This window comes from Myxocyprinus asiaticus, chromosome 9 (assembly GCF_019703515.2).
Source record: "Myxocyprinus asiaticus isolate MX2 ecotype Aquarium Trade chromosome 9, UBuf_Myxa_2, whole genome shotgun sequence".
NCBI lineage: Eukaryota > Metazoa > Chordata > Actinopteri > Cypriniformes > Catostomidae > Myxocyprinus > Myxocyprinus asiaticus.
The window spans coordinates 34,212,963-34,227,214 of NC_059352.1; the positions used below are offsets into that span (position 1 = coordinate 34,212,963).

General features: G+C 36.3%; 1 protein-coding gene across 3 annotated transcripts in view; it reads left to right on the forward strand.

The window, feature by feature from the left end:
* The window catches only part of thumpd3 (THUMP domain containing 3), a 70,319-nt gene that overhangs the window by 14,923 nt on the left and 41,144 nt on the right, over nucleotides 1–14,252 (forward strand). For all 3 annotated transcript variants that reach the window (XM_051706678.1, XM_051706677.1, XM_051706679.1), the window contains one exon: nucleotides 2,951–3,081. In XM_051706678.1, coding sequence (XP_051562638.1) covers nucleotides 2,951–3,081 — 131 coding nt within the window. The remainder of the gene's footprint in view (nucleotides 1–2,950; nucleotides 3,082–14,252) is intronic.

Genomic DNA, 14,252 nt, shown 5'->3' on the forward strand with positions numbered 1-14,252 from the left:
CAAATCACTTGTAAAGCATGGAAAGCTGGTGGTACTGAGATTGTTGCATCACTTCGAGCACTCCTTTTGTTAGGAAAAAACTACCTGTTCTTATTTGGAATGATTTTCTTGTTGGTTACGCTACTGGTTGTTGGACATGAACATCGTATGAAACTAATATTTTATTTTTTCCTGAGTTTTATGCAGTTTAATGACATTAATTGTGAGCATGAACCACAGAACTACACTTTGAATATAGACTAGACTTTTTTGTACAATCCTACAACTACTGCACAAACTAGCGCGCGCACACACAGGTTAGCACACAAGGGATGAACTTTGAAGCACCGAAAATTTACGGAATACTGACAATATATGGAATTTAGTAGATCTTGTCTTCAATGAACCTTCATTTCATTCATTTAACCCGCACATTCATTTTAAATGGGGTTATGAAACTTAATGCACCAGTTTAGCGAGAAACTGGAGGTAATGTACTTGCATTGCCTTGGTTCGTTGGAAGGGAGATTCTTAGGTTGCGCTGACAGTCTGGAGGTCTTGTTGAAGATGGAGTAATGTTAGGGAAGCCAATCAACGGTGAAGAAAAAAATCGGCGGATAATTAATGAACCAGATAAAGTCTTGGATACGAGTTGCAGAAGAAGATTCACAGCAAAAAAAAAAAAAGACTCCAGATGAATAAACAGACTCAACTGAAAAAACAAAAGACTAATTTGGTTCATTAGGGCATACTTCAAAAGTACTAAATCGGAATCAGAATCAGGGGCTGGATTCACAAAAATGTTATTAAGAAAGTTCTTAGGATAGATTATAAGGTGTTCGTAAGACCGTTCCCAAGTGCAGTTCTTGAAAAATTAAGTTCTCAAATATTTTCTTAAGAGCATCTTCATTTTTTTCTTAAGAATAAAAAGACAGGCTTTGACATTGTTTGATCAGCCTGCTAATGGTGTTGCCTTGACTAATAGCCTACAACAAATTCAATACTTCAACACTGGCAAATCGTAACGAAATGTATCTTTTTGTTTTTTTAAATGGCAAGCACCTCACGTTAATTTTTTTGAACGTAAAGTGCGTGAGATGTGTTAGTTTAACGACATTAACCGTCAAAGGAGAATTTAGTTGTTGCTAACCATTTCATAACTTTTAATTTGATGTGGAGGAAAATAAATAAAATAAAAACTTTAGTAGACAAGAGGTTCTTGTTGAGGAAATTACCGCAAGGTAAAAGTTATCCTTGATAATTACATCACATCGGAAATTAAATGGGAAAGGGTGGCAGAGGCTGTATCCGCTGTGACCAACTCCGATAGGGATGTGGATGGGGGGTGAAAAAGAAAGTCTCAGCTTTCTAATGTTATAGTTATTATGTTTCTATGAACTCTAAAGATTGCAGAGAGCGCTATATGCAGCTTATCTGTTTGAATTAGCCTGATTGGTCACCACATTAAGAAGCTTCAAAACAACATTTATTATTTCAATTTGGTGATAACATTTACATGGTTTGAAAGCTGAAAATAAAAATATCATTAATCACAAGTCAGAAACGTGTTTTGGTCTAAAATCACATTTCTACATAAGCAGCCCATTAAAACTTCAGACTCAACATGATAGAACGCATCACATTTAAAACAACCCAGTTCAATTAATTAAACATCTTACCTTTTAGAATTTAAGACAACTGTGAGGATATCCTAACTTTAAGATGTTATTTACGACGGGTTTTTTTCGAGAATTTGAATGCTTAAGTTTTTTCGGCAATACAAAATATTCTTAACTTTTTTCTTAAGTTAGAAATTAAGAAGAAAATGATAGTTAGGAATTTTCTACTTAAGAACATTTTGTGAATTCCCACTCAATTCATTCGTCATATATGTAGCAACACATATACAGTATATCAACATCACCTACCTTCGACTTAGTTTATAATATTTCCTGTTGTTGCACTGTAATGTTTGCACTGTATTATTGTTGTTGTGCCGACAACCAAGGCAAACTCTTATTTATAAGTTCACTGGTTAATGATTTTTTTTTTTTTTTTTTTTTACCCTAGTCTACCTTTTTTAAAAGTGTGAAGTAGTTCCTAAACACTTCAAAATGGTGTTGTGTGCAGTAATAAAAATACACCGATCAGCCATAACATTAAAACTACCTGCCTAATATTGTGTAGGTCCCCCTCATGCCGCCAGATCAGTACCAACCCTTTCTTCTCACCACAGTTGTACAGAGATGTCATCTGAGTTACCGTAGACTGTCTGTTCGAACCAGTCTGGCCATTCTCGGTTGACCTCTCTCATCAACAAGGCATTTTCGTCCACAGAACTGCCCCTCACTGGATGCTTTTTGTTTCTGGCACCATTCGGAGTAAATTCTAGAGACTGTTATGTGTGAAAGTCCCAGGAGATCAGCAGTTACAGAAATACTCACCAGCCCATCTGGCAACAACAATCATGCCACGCTCCAAATCACTATATCTGCTTGATTTTAAGCATTGCACTGCTGCCACACGATTGGCTTATTACAAAATCACATGGATGATTGTTGGTGCCGGATGGGCTGGTTTGAATATTACTGTAACTGCTGATCTCCTTTCACACAACAGTCTCTAGAATTTCCTCAGAATGGTGCCAAAAACAAAAAACATCCAGTGAGGGGCAGTTCTGCGGATGGAAACGCCTTGTTGATGAGAGAGATGAACAGAGAATGGCCAGACTGGTTCGAACTGACAGAGTCTATGGTAACTCAGATAACCGCTCTGTACAATTGTGGTGAGTAGAATAGCATCTCGGAATGCTTTTCTGAGATGCGGGTTGGCACTGTTTTGGTGGCACAAGGGGGACCTACACAATATTGGCAGGTGGTTTTAATGTTGTGGCTGATTGGTGTATACTAAACATTTTAAATCAGAACAAAGGAAGGGACTGTAATGTCATTGTTTCTCTGTTAATTACCAGGTGCTGTTGAATATCCACAATAATGAAGTTGTAATTGGTATTGCTCTCACAGAGGAGAGTCTGCATAGGAGGAACATCACTCACTTTGGCCCCACAACTCTACGGTCTACACTGGCTTATGGTATGCTTAGGTAAGCTACAGTTGTGTAAAACATTGCTTGCAATCATTACACTATGTTAAAAAAAAATCCATATTTAGTAGTGGGTGAGTCAAACTCCTGTCCGATTGTCCCCTTATTAATGACCATCTCACTTCAGTAACTCACTTCATATCAAGGTTATTATTGTTAATGAACACAAAGATGATAACTAGCAGTCAAATAATATTTTCGTTAAAGGTGCTGTAAGCTATTTTTATTTTTATTTTTTTTAATTTATTTTTTTTTTTCCATGGAAAGGTATTCCTACTCCCTGAAAGATATTAATGAAATAAGTGCCCTTAGATGTCTTACCGGTCTCTGTGACAACTCTAGACTTTATAAACTATTTTACTACTGTTGTTTTTAACTACCATTTCTGCTCATTTAAATTTAGCTCATTTTGGTTTCTTTGGAGTTCTGGGTTTTGGAAAGAGGGGGCGTGGTTAATCCAATGGCTCAGTCACGTGGAAGTAGAATGGCTGAAATCGCTTACAAAACCTTTAACTACAATAAAAACATGAGTTTTCAAAAAACAAAAGCTAAACTGAAACTATAATTGTGCACTACAGTACGAATGAAAACTTAATAGAATCAGAGAAAATTACCTTCATTTTTGTATTTTCAAACAGTGTTGGATGATCTAATTTAAATAATCTTTCAAGCCTGATTTCTCGATGTATTCCATCAAAAAGAACTGGCGAGTAGCTTTCTGATTGACAAAAACAACCAACCACAGTTCACTTGCATACGTGACGTTTAAAAACACATACATCTGGGGAAGGGGCTCTGGATGACAACACAATAAATTTAGCACAAGGCAAATCGGTGACGAGGAATAATGGTGCTGCCATCTTGGAAACATTGCAAAAGAAATTGAGCGCATGTATGTGTGTTCTGCTGTCTACATAAAAAATTGCATCTTGAAAAATTATTAATTTGAGCATGAGTAGTTTCTGATCATCACAGGCAGATAGGTAACATTTAAAAATAAGGTTCTATTTGTTAACAATTGTAAATGCATTTAGTGTCATGAACTAACAAAGAAAAATAATTGCTTCATTCATCCTTTATCGCTTGAGGCCTTCCTAGCGATGCGGCCACACCATTAATTTCACACTCCGGCCACCAAGATTTGACCAAGAGAGTGCAAAATCTTCCCTGTACGCAGGATGGTTACACTCTGTTTTTACTGTTGTTGACGGCATGCCAGAAGACAGCCAGGGAGACAGAGATTTAAGGCGCCTTCCTTACTTGTGAAGCAGAAACGAGTTAGATGTGTGACGTTGGTCATTTTACTGCCTGTCTTTGCTGTTGTTAGTGGCATGCCAGAAGACTGCCGAATTGAATCATGACCAAATTTGTGATTTGACGAAGCATCGTAATTGTTAGGTAAAGAATCACAAATATTTACACCTCTAAAGGTTACAGTCATTACCGAGATGTTAAAGCTGCACTACGTAACTTTGGGCACTCTAGCAACTTGCGGAGGAACATTTAACATGAGTTATTGGTTTGATGTTACCTAGACATTAGTCTCAGCTGCCCACAGTCTGTTCTCTAACCGTCTGATGCATATAGCACACAAAACTGGAAAGCGCTTTCTCGATCAACTCAATCTGATTGGCTGGTTCGATAGAACTTCCATGAGTAGATGCACACAGGAAGTTTTATCAGTCCGTCTGGAAGCCAAGTTGTGTTCACAAGGTTCCGGGTTAATAGAATGAATGCTTTTGAGAACAAAATATATTCAGAGTTTCGTTTGAGGCACAGAGCAGAAAGTAAAGCGGATATCCATGAGCAGAGATGCATTTTCTTCTTTTTTTTACTTATGTCTGTGAAATTCTCTATAATGAGGTTTTCTGTGTTGTATTTGGACTCTCTACACATTTTCTGCTATTCTCATGTGTGTTTTCTGTGCAAACGCTCACGCAGACTCGCGCGTCATTATATAAATATTTTTTTATTATGGTATGATACATCTCCGTTAACCCTGCCCTTACATACACCGTAATGACAAAACTGACTGTGATTGGTCGCTTAACTTGTCAGTTAGATGGCTTTTCCTGTATAAATGAGCAGTTCTTTGCCAATTGAAGCTGCTATAGAGCCCAGGCCTATGCCATGGGCTATGCGAGACTACCTGGACATTGCCTGTGTTCTACTCAGAGTAGAACTGCACCATAATGGTTAAACTGATAATCACGATTATTTAGCTTAAAATTGTAACCAAGATTATTAAACATATATATATATATATATATATATATATATATATATATATATTAGAGGTGTAATGATTCATCGATCTGGATCGATTCATTGATCCAATAACCAACGATCCAATGTTATCGATACAATGCGTAAATATCGATATAGATATTTTTTTAAGATGTACCTTTATTTTAATACTCTCATGTCAGCCACGTCTATATGCTTTTCATGTGGGACACGGATGTGCATGGGGTCTTTGAAGCCAAGTTGTGCTCTGCCATCCGTGCGGCGTGCACACACGTAAAACGCAAGCTTCAGTGACGGGATCAGTGCGAGGACATCAACCTTAAAATGCAAATTCTCATGACAAACGCAGAGCGGCTCACATGCCCGATTAATTTGGGCTTCCTTCGATATTGTTGCGCATGCGATCCATTTGAATTTGACATGAAAATGTGCTATTTTAAAGTACCATGGAGCAGTTCAACCATCATGTGAAACGTCTTGACAATGCCAACATTCTGAACAGCACTAACGAGGGAAAGAGAAATCACCTGCTCAGCTCCAGCATCAGTAATAAGACTTTACACATCTACGCACCAACACCCTTACTAACATTTATCCCAGTTAACTGTAACAGAATTTTTCATTACAACTGTGGAAGCTGTAGCCAAGAAAACCACGGATAACATGGATAGTTGGAAACAAGTCATGTATACAAGTACTTTAAACTGGATTAAACTGAAAAATAAGCTGTAATCAAATGATTGATGATCACTTGTGTGTGACGTTATTTATATTATTATCTGTATAATTTTTTTCAACATCTGAAGTACCTTATTTTGTTGTGGATGTCCCAATATGGATACTACATTTGCACTTTTCGGAGAGCTCAATAAAATATTCAAATTATATTTTGGTTGCATTTGAGGGCAAAACATTTTTTAATTGATTGTGTAATATAGGCACATAATATCAGAATATCGATCGCAGGGCCCTGAATCGAATCAAATCAAAATCGTATCGCGGCAGACTTTGAAGTATTGGCAAATATCGGATTGCAGGCCAAGAGAATCTATATAAGATCGTATCATGATGAAACGTCTGATTTACACCCCTAAAATATATATATATATACTGTGTGTGTGTGTGTGTGTGTGTGTGTGTGTATATACGCACACAGTGCTGTGAAAAGTACTATGAAAAAGGACATCCTCACTATGCAACATTTTTCACAAGTGCCTAAAACTTTTGCACAGTACTGTGTGTGTGTGTGTGTATGTATATGTGTATATATATATATATGTATATATATATATATATATATATATAAGGGGTATGTAACGGTACACAGAAGTCAAGGTTCGGTACGTACCTCAGTTTTGGGGTCACGTTCGATACGAGTTTGGTACAACAGGAAAAAGCAACAAATCCCAAATGCTAGGTTTCTTTTCATTTATTTTGAACAGACAGTAGTGCAAATTACAGTTTGTTCCACCTAGCAGCATTTAGTCCCCCCTGAGGTAGTTGGTACAGTACAGCCTCCTTTAGTGTATTAAGCACTAAGCAGTAAACAGAATGCACTCTTGCATAGGACATATTTTTTTGTAGGGTTGATAAAACAAATAACAGGTATTTGGTCACAATCAGCTACAAAACTGAAAAGCATCTCTTGTGTTATAAAAGTAAAAAATAAATAGAATAATGAACGAATACATATATCGTTACACCCCTAATAAATATATATATATATGAAAACTGTATTTTGTTTACTCAGGTTGCCTTTGTTTTTTCTTATATCTCGTTTGAAGATCTAAAACAATTTAGTATGAAAAATACACAAAAATAGAAGAAATCAGGAAGAGGGCAAATACTTCTTCAAAGCACTGTAAATATATTTGCAGCTCTAAACCATTAAGGGGCGCTATAACCATAGAATTTCAAATAGTGATGGGAACTCTGATTTTTTTTTTTTTTTTTTTTTTTTTTTACAGAAACCATGATCCAGCTCATCACAACTTTAGATATAATCTGTATGCACAATATTCAATAGTAAAACATGTTTACATCTCTCGACTGAAACGTTTCGCCCCCTCATTCAAGTCCTCAGTTCACACATGCTCATTCTCAATATTATGTCCAAAAGATAAGATTCTCAGTTCAGTGTGCTGGGGACTCACAAACTGCTGTGATCGACTCAATGTACTGCTGATGCGAGAGCTGCTGTCCTCGGATCGGTGTACTGTTGACTCGAGAACTTCTGTCCTCGGATCAGTGTACTGTTGACTCGAGAGCTGCAGACTGGATCATCTTCAAATGTTGATAAAACGGTAATACAATCAAGTCATAAACATATTTCCAGTATGTTTTATTTGTTACACTCTCTGTTGTTCAGCAAAACACAACAGAAACAGATATTTCGCCCCTTAATCAAACACATGCTCAATGTCAGCAGCTCATCGGATCTCAATATGTCGGACACCTCCGAAAGAGGCGATTCTCAGTTCAATGTACTGTTGACTCGAGAACTGTTATGAGCAACTCGTACTGTTGACTCGAGAACTGTTACGAGTGACTCATTGTACTGTTGACTCGAGAGCTGTTGCGACCCGAGCATTCAGTCTGATTTGTGACTAGTTGGAGCGGTTAATTGCAAAGAAGAGTTGGCAATAGCAGATATCACCAGTTCTAGGATCATATTACTCCCGGTTATCGACTCATTTCGATTTGGAGTGTCAGGCACATCCGAGAGACAGGTTAAGATAGAGTAACTTGTGGATCAGTGTTGACTTGAAACGCGAACTGTTTCAAGCGATTCAGTCCGATTTGGTGAACTAGTTTAACTCGTTCACTAAAAAGAACTGGTTCAAAAGAATGATTCATTCACAAACTGGACATCACTCATTTCAAAAGGCCAGAGCTGAGCACCTCAAAGCTGTTTCTCACAATGTCACAACCATTCAGTTTGTGGCAGTAATGGTTGGTTAAGCTTGTTTTGCGAATCGCCATAAAATAGTAGTAGAAGAAGAAACGGAAGGAAAAAAACATTGATTTGTTGGAGGGGTGCAGCAATGGAGACCATGATAAACACTTTCCTGCAACATTCACGCATCGGAGGATTATTTGTTTGCATTCATTCATTCATGTTTCATTAAAGAGTATTTTTATACATATACACAGACGTTATGAGGGAGCATCATTAGGCAGCATATTCAAACAATTATAACTTCCAAAGCTAAACCAGTGCTTTATTTTTATTTTTAAACAGGATTACCAAATGTGAATTAATTATGTGTATCATTGTATCATATGCTACATTATCCTTGCAATAAATATGAAAGAAAAAGTGAACAGAATTATTCTTCAAGGAAACATCAAATTAAATATTGTTAAATATTTTAAGAAGGATTTTTCCACAATTTTCCACAAAAGTCGCAATTTTCCACTACATGAATTAGCCTGGAAGTATTGTGAGCATATTATTTGTATAGTATTTGTCTAAATTCTTGCATTTCAGTTTTACGCTACATGTAATAACCAGAAATGCTATGCAGTTCAAAACTATAGTTTACACGCTTTATTCGTTGTCTGTCTTAGTATTTTATTAGTAGTTAATATTTGCTATTAACTGATGTTGTCCCAAAGCTCTGGAGTGACTGTTTGCACCCAAGTGTAAACAGCATCTGCAAACAGCGTGGCTGTTCGCACACCAATAGTCTATTTTGAACATAGAAATACACTACAAATTGCATTGATAATGTCGCTCCAGTGGTGTGGAAGGTAACGCCGGTGTACTTGTATCTTGGCGACTCGAGTTCGATTCCGTGCTTATTTTTTTCTTTAATACAACTAATAATAAAAATGAATATAAATGTAATTTTACTATAGTTATATTTTTTTATTTGGTGGAAAACATAGATTTGATGCTATTAACCATGGTGTCACTACAGTAATATGGTGTTAATAAATTAACCATGTTTAATCTTGTGGTTAATTTATTTTACTACAAAATACCATGGTGATACTATGGTTAATGCATCTTTTGAGGACATCAGGATAGATCTTTGTTCCTATCATTTTTTTTCATCCCCATTTCATGTAAATGAAAACGCACTTTATTTTAATAAATGTACACAAAGTATTTTAAACGTGGAAATAAAATGTCTAAAGGGAGTGAGTTATAAAATAAAAAAGTAAACACTGGTTGTTCTCGCGATGATCTGAGGCTGGGAGTGAGGCGGCGTTGTCTCTAGCAAGGCGTCTCAGTGTCTTGGTCACTCCTGGAAAATCACTGTATTGTTAATGTTAACTGAGAAATGCCGTGAGCAGTAGCAAGTTGATTCTTCTCGTGACGCGGGTTCGTAACCACCCTTTCTCAAAACCTTTTCTTCCCATCTCATGTCAGCAGCGACAGACAAAGACTCTTTCCTTTAATAAACATTAAAATAAAATATTTGAAAAGGTTTTGTAAAGACACGTGTGAAACATGTTTTAACACAAAGTCTAAGACACATAATACCACACATTACAGGACACCAGCCGTGTCGCACACTGGCTTAATAAATAAAAACCTTTCAATGATGAAAATATGTCTTTGCATTTGTTTTCAATGTTTTAAGTTACTTTTAAGTAGAGCTGTCAGAATTAACCTGTTAACGAATGCGTTTAATTTAGAAAGTTTAACGCGTTCATTTTTCTTAATCGCGATTAACGCGTTTACCATTAGTACAGCATAAACACTGGTGCGAAGGGCGGAACCTTTGTAATGTGTCCGCCTGGAGTAATTACACTGACGCACACACAACAGCCCCAAAGCTTCTACCAATCTGAGCATACAAGCTCGCATAAAATAGTGGCAGTCCCATAGACATTCTATGGGCGGTACTGTTGTAATACGCTAGTTGATCATTACATTCTCTCCTATGATAGAGAGGTTGTTATTTCAGTAAATAAAATAATCTCTGAAAGCTCTTCCCTTGTTGATCATTACATTCTCTCCTATGATAGAGAGGTTGTTATTTCAGTAAATAAAATAATCTCTGACAGCTTTTCCCTGTCAGTGATAAAATGGAGAAAGAAGTTCGTAGCGCTATTTTATGTACAAATCTAGCTCAGATGGGTCTTGTGATAGAAATCAAGTGTTTGTCAGCCTATGTAAGGTGCATTTTAATTACCACAGAAGCACACCAAATCCTAACTATAACAAAAGCAGAATGAGATGTTTTTCTCTGCAAGCACTTTTCATGATGAGTTCCAAACGGCGCTCGAAGGCTGCCCTTGATGCTCTGATGCGAATCATGAACGCACCTTCATGATTGCTGTGGGAAAGCTGATAGCCACAGTCTACTGGCAGGTTAAAATTGTGGAGGATGAGAGTTTAAGAGATTTAATGCCCATTGCAATAAATATGCAACTAATGAGGAAACGTTTCTTTCAATTAGTCAAACTCCCACTTAGACTTTGGGAAACGTTTAATGCAGTGGTTCTCAATTTTTTAAAATGTAAAAATACAATGAAAACTGAAAAAAGTTACTCTCTTCACTAAAAAAAGATCTAAATTATGAACTTTTGTCACTAGGTTGTTATTATTTTATCAATACTTTCTGTGTTACATAAATATATTTAAAAAAGTAATTATACTTATATACTTTCAAAACATCAGAAATTATATTTTTTAATAAAAAAGTGATACTGCTGCAGGAGCAACCCCTGGGCATGAATATATTGCAAACTGCACATTTTGTCAGCCAAAGACTACAAGTTTTCTTCCTCTAGGGCAGGGGTCGGGAACCTATGGCTCGCGAGCCACAAGTGGCTCTTTGTTGAAAATCAAGTGACTCGCCGGGTGTCTTACCATTCACATGAACGTTTAAAACTTTCTAGAGATAATTTTCCAACAGAAAGTGTGGGTGCGATTGCAAAGCTTGAAGTTAGTGACACTGTTTTGATTTCCTTTCTCCCAAATTTGTCATACAGTCTACTCCTTGTGAACAAGGTTTGAAATGAACACCCGCCAAATGCGTTTTTTTCATGCAGAGTTTTTTGCTGATGTACCAGCCATTCAGTAAGACTTCTCGGAGTGATATATTACAAGAAATTAGACACAAAGATGTGTGTTTGACAAAATGTGATTATATTTTGAAGAATAGACTAAAGAAAAGCCGCTAATACGCATCTGATTTGATATGTGTGCGCGGTGAGCTCTGCTATTCACGAGTGCAATGAAAGCGCTTCTCCAAGACATGCACATGCATAGAGTTCTGGGCCTTGTTTCCCAATAACTATTGATCTTAGCGGTTAAGAGCATTTTCTACGAGCTATTTTATGAACGTTTGTTATTTTTTTTATGTGCACCCAGGGTGTGATATAGCACCCACAAAATGCGACAAGGCTTAATCCAGTTCGCAAGTTTCTCGTCCAAATGTATTTCATGTGCAACAGGCGGGCGACATGTAAGACATCCGAGTGACACATGATAAGAAATGCTGTTAGTCACAAAGACATGTGCTTGAAGAATCACACTATTATATTAGAACTTAACAGACAAAAGAAAAGCTGTCAGTGCTCGTGTCTGATTCGCTGTTTGTTCAGAGGCATGCAGCGAGCCTGTCATGTGGAACAAGCACATGTAAAGAGTTGTCACTCCTTTTTTTTTCTCTTTATCATTCATCTGAAAACTGTTTGCAAGAATAATGTCGTCTATGAGAATGCTGCAAATTATCTCCGATCATCTCGGGAGGTGATGTGAGTTCAGTTACTTTATTTCCACGTGGTTAGCATGCATTGTGAATGCTACTCTGCAGGTTCGGTAATATATATCTTTGTATTAAAGAAAGAAAGACAAAAGTGATTAAATCATAAAGTAATACAAGACACTTTCACCTTGAACCTAAAATGTAGTTCTATTTTCTTTTCTTTAGGCAGCATAAACTGTATTACCAAAATGCAATACAAACACATTCGATTAGAACACATTTGGCAGCATTTTTTGGGAACACAAGGGAATTTATTAGGCTTATTTATTATGATGATGATTATAATTATCTTTACATTTATAATTGTCTTTAGTTCTTAGTTTGTATGCTTTTAGTAATTTTTCACCTGTTGCCACGTACTGATACTTGCGTGATAGCAAATGGGGCCGTTGGAGAAGGTAAATTTTTGTATTTGTGGAGGTGGTTATATGTAAGATTTTTTTTTAATCACTTTTATTTTAATTGCTTTTTTCGTTTCGTTTAAAGTGCAATTTAAATTTAGAAAAGTCTTTTGTTTAAGTTTTTCGTGTTTCAATAAATACATTTTTAAAGCGAAATCAATAAAGCAAAAATATCCCCGACCTTGGGGGTTGACCATATAATCGGATATCGCAATATTTTAAATGTGATTATCATTAAATATTTTTTACATATCGCCCAGCCCAAAAGGGAAGTTACATTTTTCATGAACAATTGTAAAATGTTGCAATCATCTGATTTGAAATTACTGTACATTTTCAAAAAACAATGAAATTCACAAGGGAAAATATCATATAATTTGTAGTTGTAGTGTTTTCAATATAGCAAAGGGTGAATATAATTTGCAAATCACTCTTTTTTTTTATTTTTTTTTTTTATTTTTTTTATTAGCATTTTTCATACTGTCCCAACTTTTTTGGAATTGGGGTTGTATTAATTTTTGCATATTTGTTTGTTTTTGAGTAGTCTATGGACAATAAAAACATTTTATTTTCTTGAAAAATGTTGTTTTGGAAAATAGTAAATTATTCGTTTGTGGTATGGCTCTTTCGAAAATATGCCTCAACCAAAAATTTTAAAATTGACTCCTTGGTGAAAAAAGGTTCCCGACCCCTACTCTCTAGGGGGCAATTGGCCACTCAGAAAACCGAATCCTCCGTTTATCTGCATTTAACTATCAAAGTTTTATATCTCATTGGAGACATTTTTATACTAGATACGTTAGTTATTTTTAATAAAAACTGATAATTGCTAGGATTCAAACATGTGAATGGAATTAAGCCCCAGCAGTATTTTTAAAATCCTCATTCAGTAATATTAAATGACTGTGACTGGCCCATCCTGGCCAGTGCTAAAAAAAATTAACAAGTATCACATGATGGCGCCATCTATGCGCTGTTTAAGCCTTGGTCAGGACCTCTGTACAATCATTTAAACTTGATTAATTATACTGAAAAACTTGAATTACCATTGAAATAAAAACAGACCTTTCTGCCATCATTTACTCACCCTTGTTCAAAACCAGTATGAATTTTCCATCCGTGAAACAAGATTTAGGGATGAGAGGATCGTGATTGTGGCTGTCCAAGCTCCAAAAGCACACAAAGCACCTTAAAGTCGTCCAAAAGACTTAGCCAAAAGATGTGCCTTAGATCTCAGTTCTTCTGAAGCCATATGATAGTGTTTTGAAAGGAACAGACCTAAATTTAAGAGTTAATTCACCTCTTCACCCATTTGAAACTCTTCAAGAAGCACATCTTGGAAGCTGGAAAATTTGGGAAGAGATGGGGTGGACATGTTTTCTTTAGTGCTGGCTCAAGTAAGAGCAGGGGAGTCAATACATTGATAAGAATCTATAATTCAAATGTCTCAAACAGATTAAAGATAAATTAGTCATTATTGTTTTAGCAGAAATTCAGGGGTTAAGGTTGATTTTGGCTAATATTTACGTACATAATGCTGATGTTCAGGGCTTTTTTATAGATTTTGAAGGGTTGTTGTAAGCCGCTGGCACCCCTCATGATATAATATTGGGAGGAGAATCCATTGATGGACTCAGTCCTTGATCATAGTGAAGCAAAAGTGTGTAAGCCCCCTAGAGCAACAATGACACTTCACAGGATGTGTAAAAATGTTGGTCTTACTGATATTTGGAGACTTTTGAACCCATCTGGTAGGGACTATACATTTTTTTTTCATCAGTCCATAAGATTTATT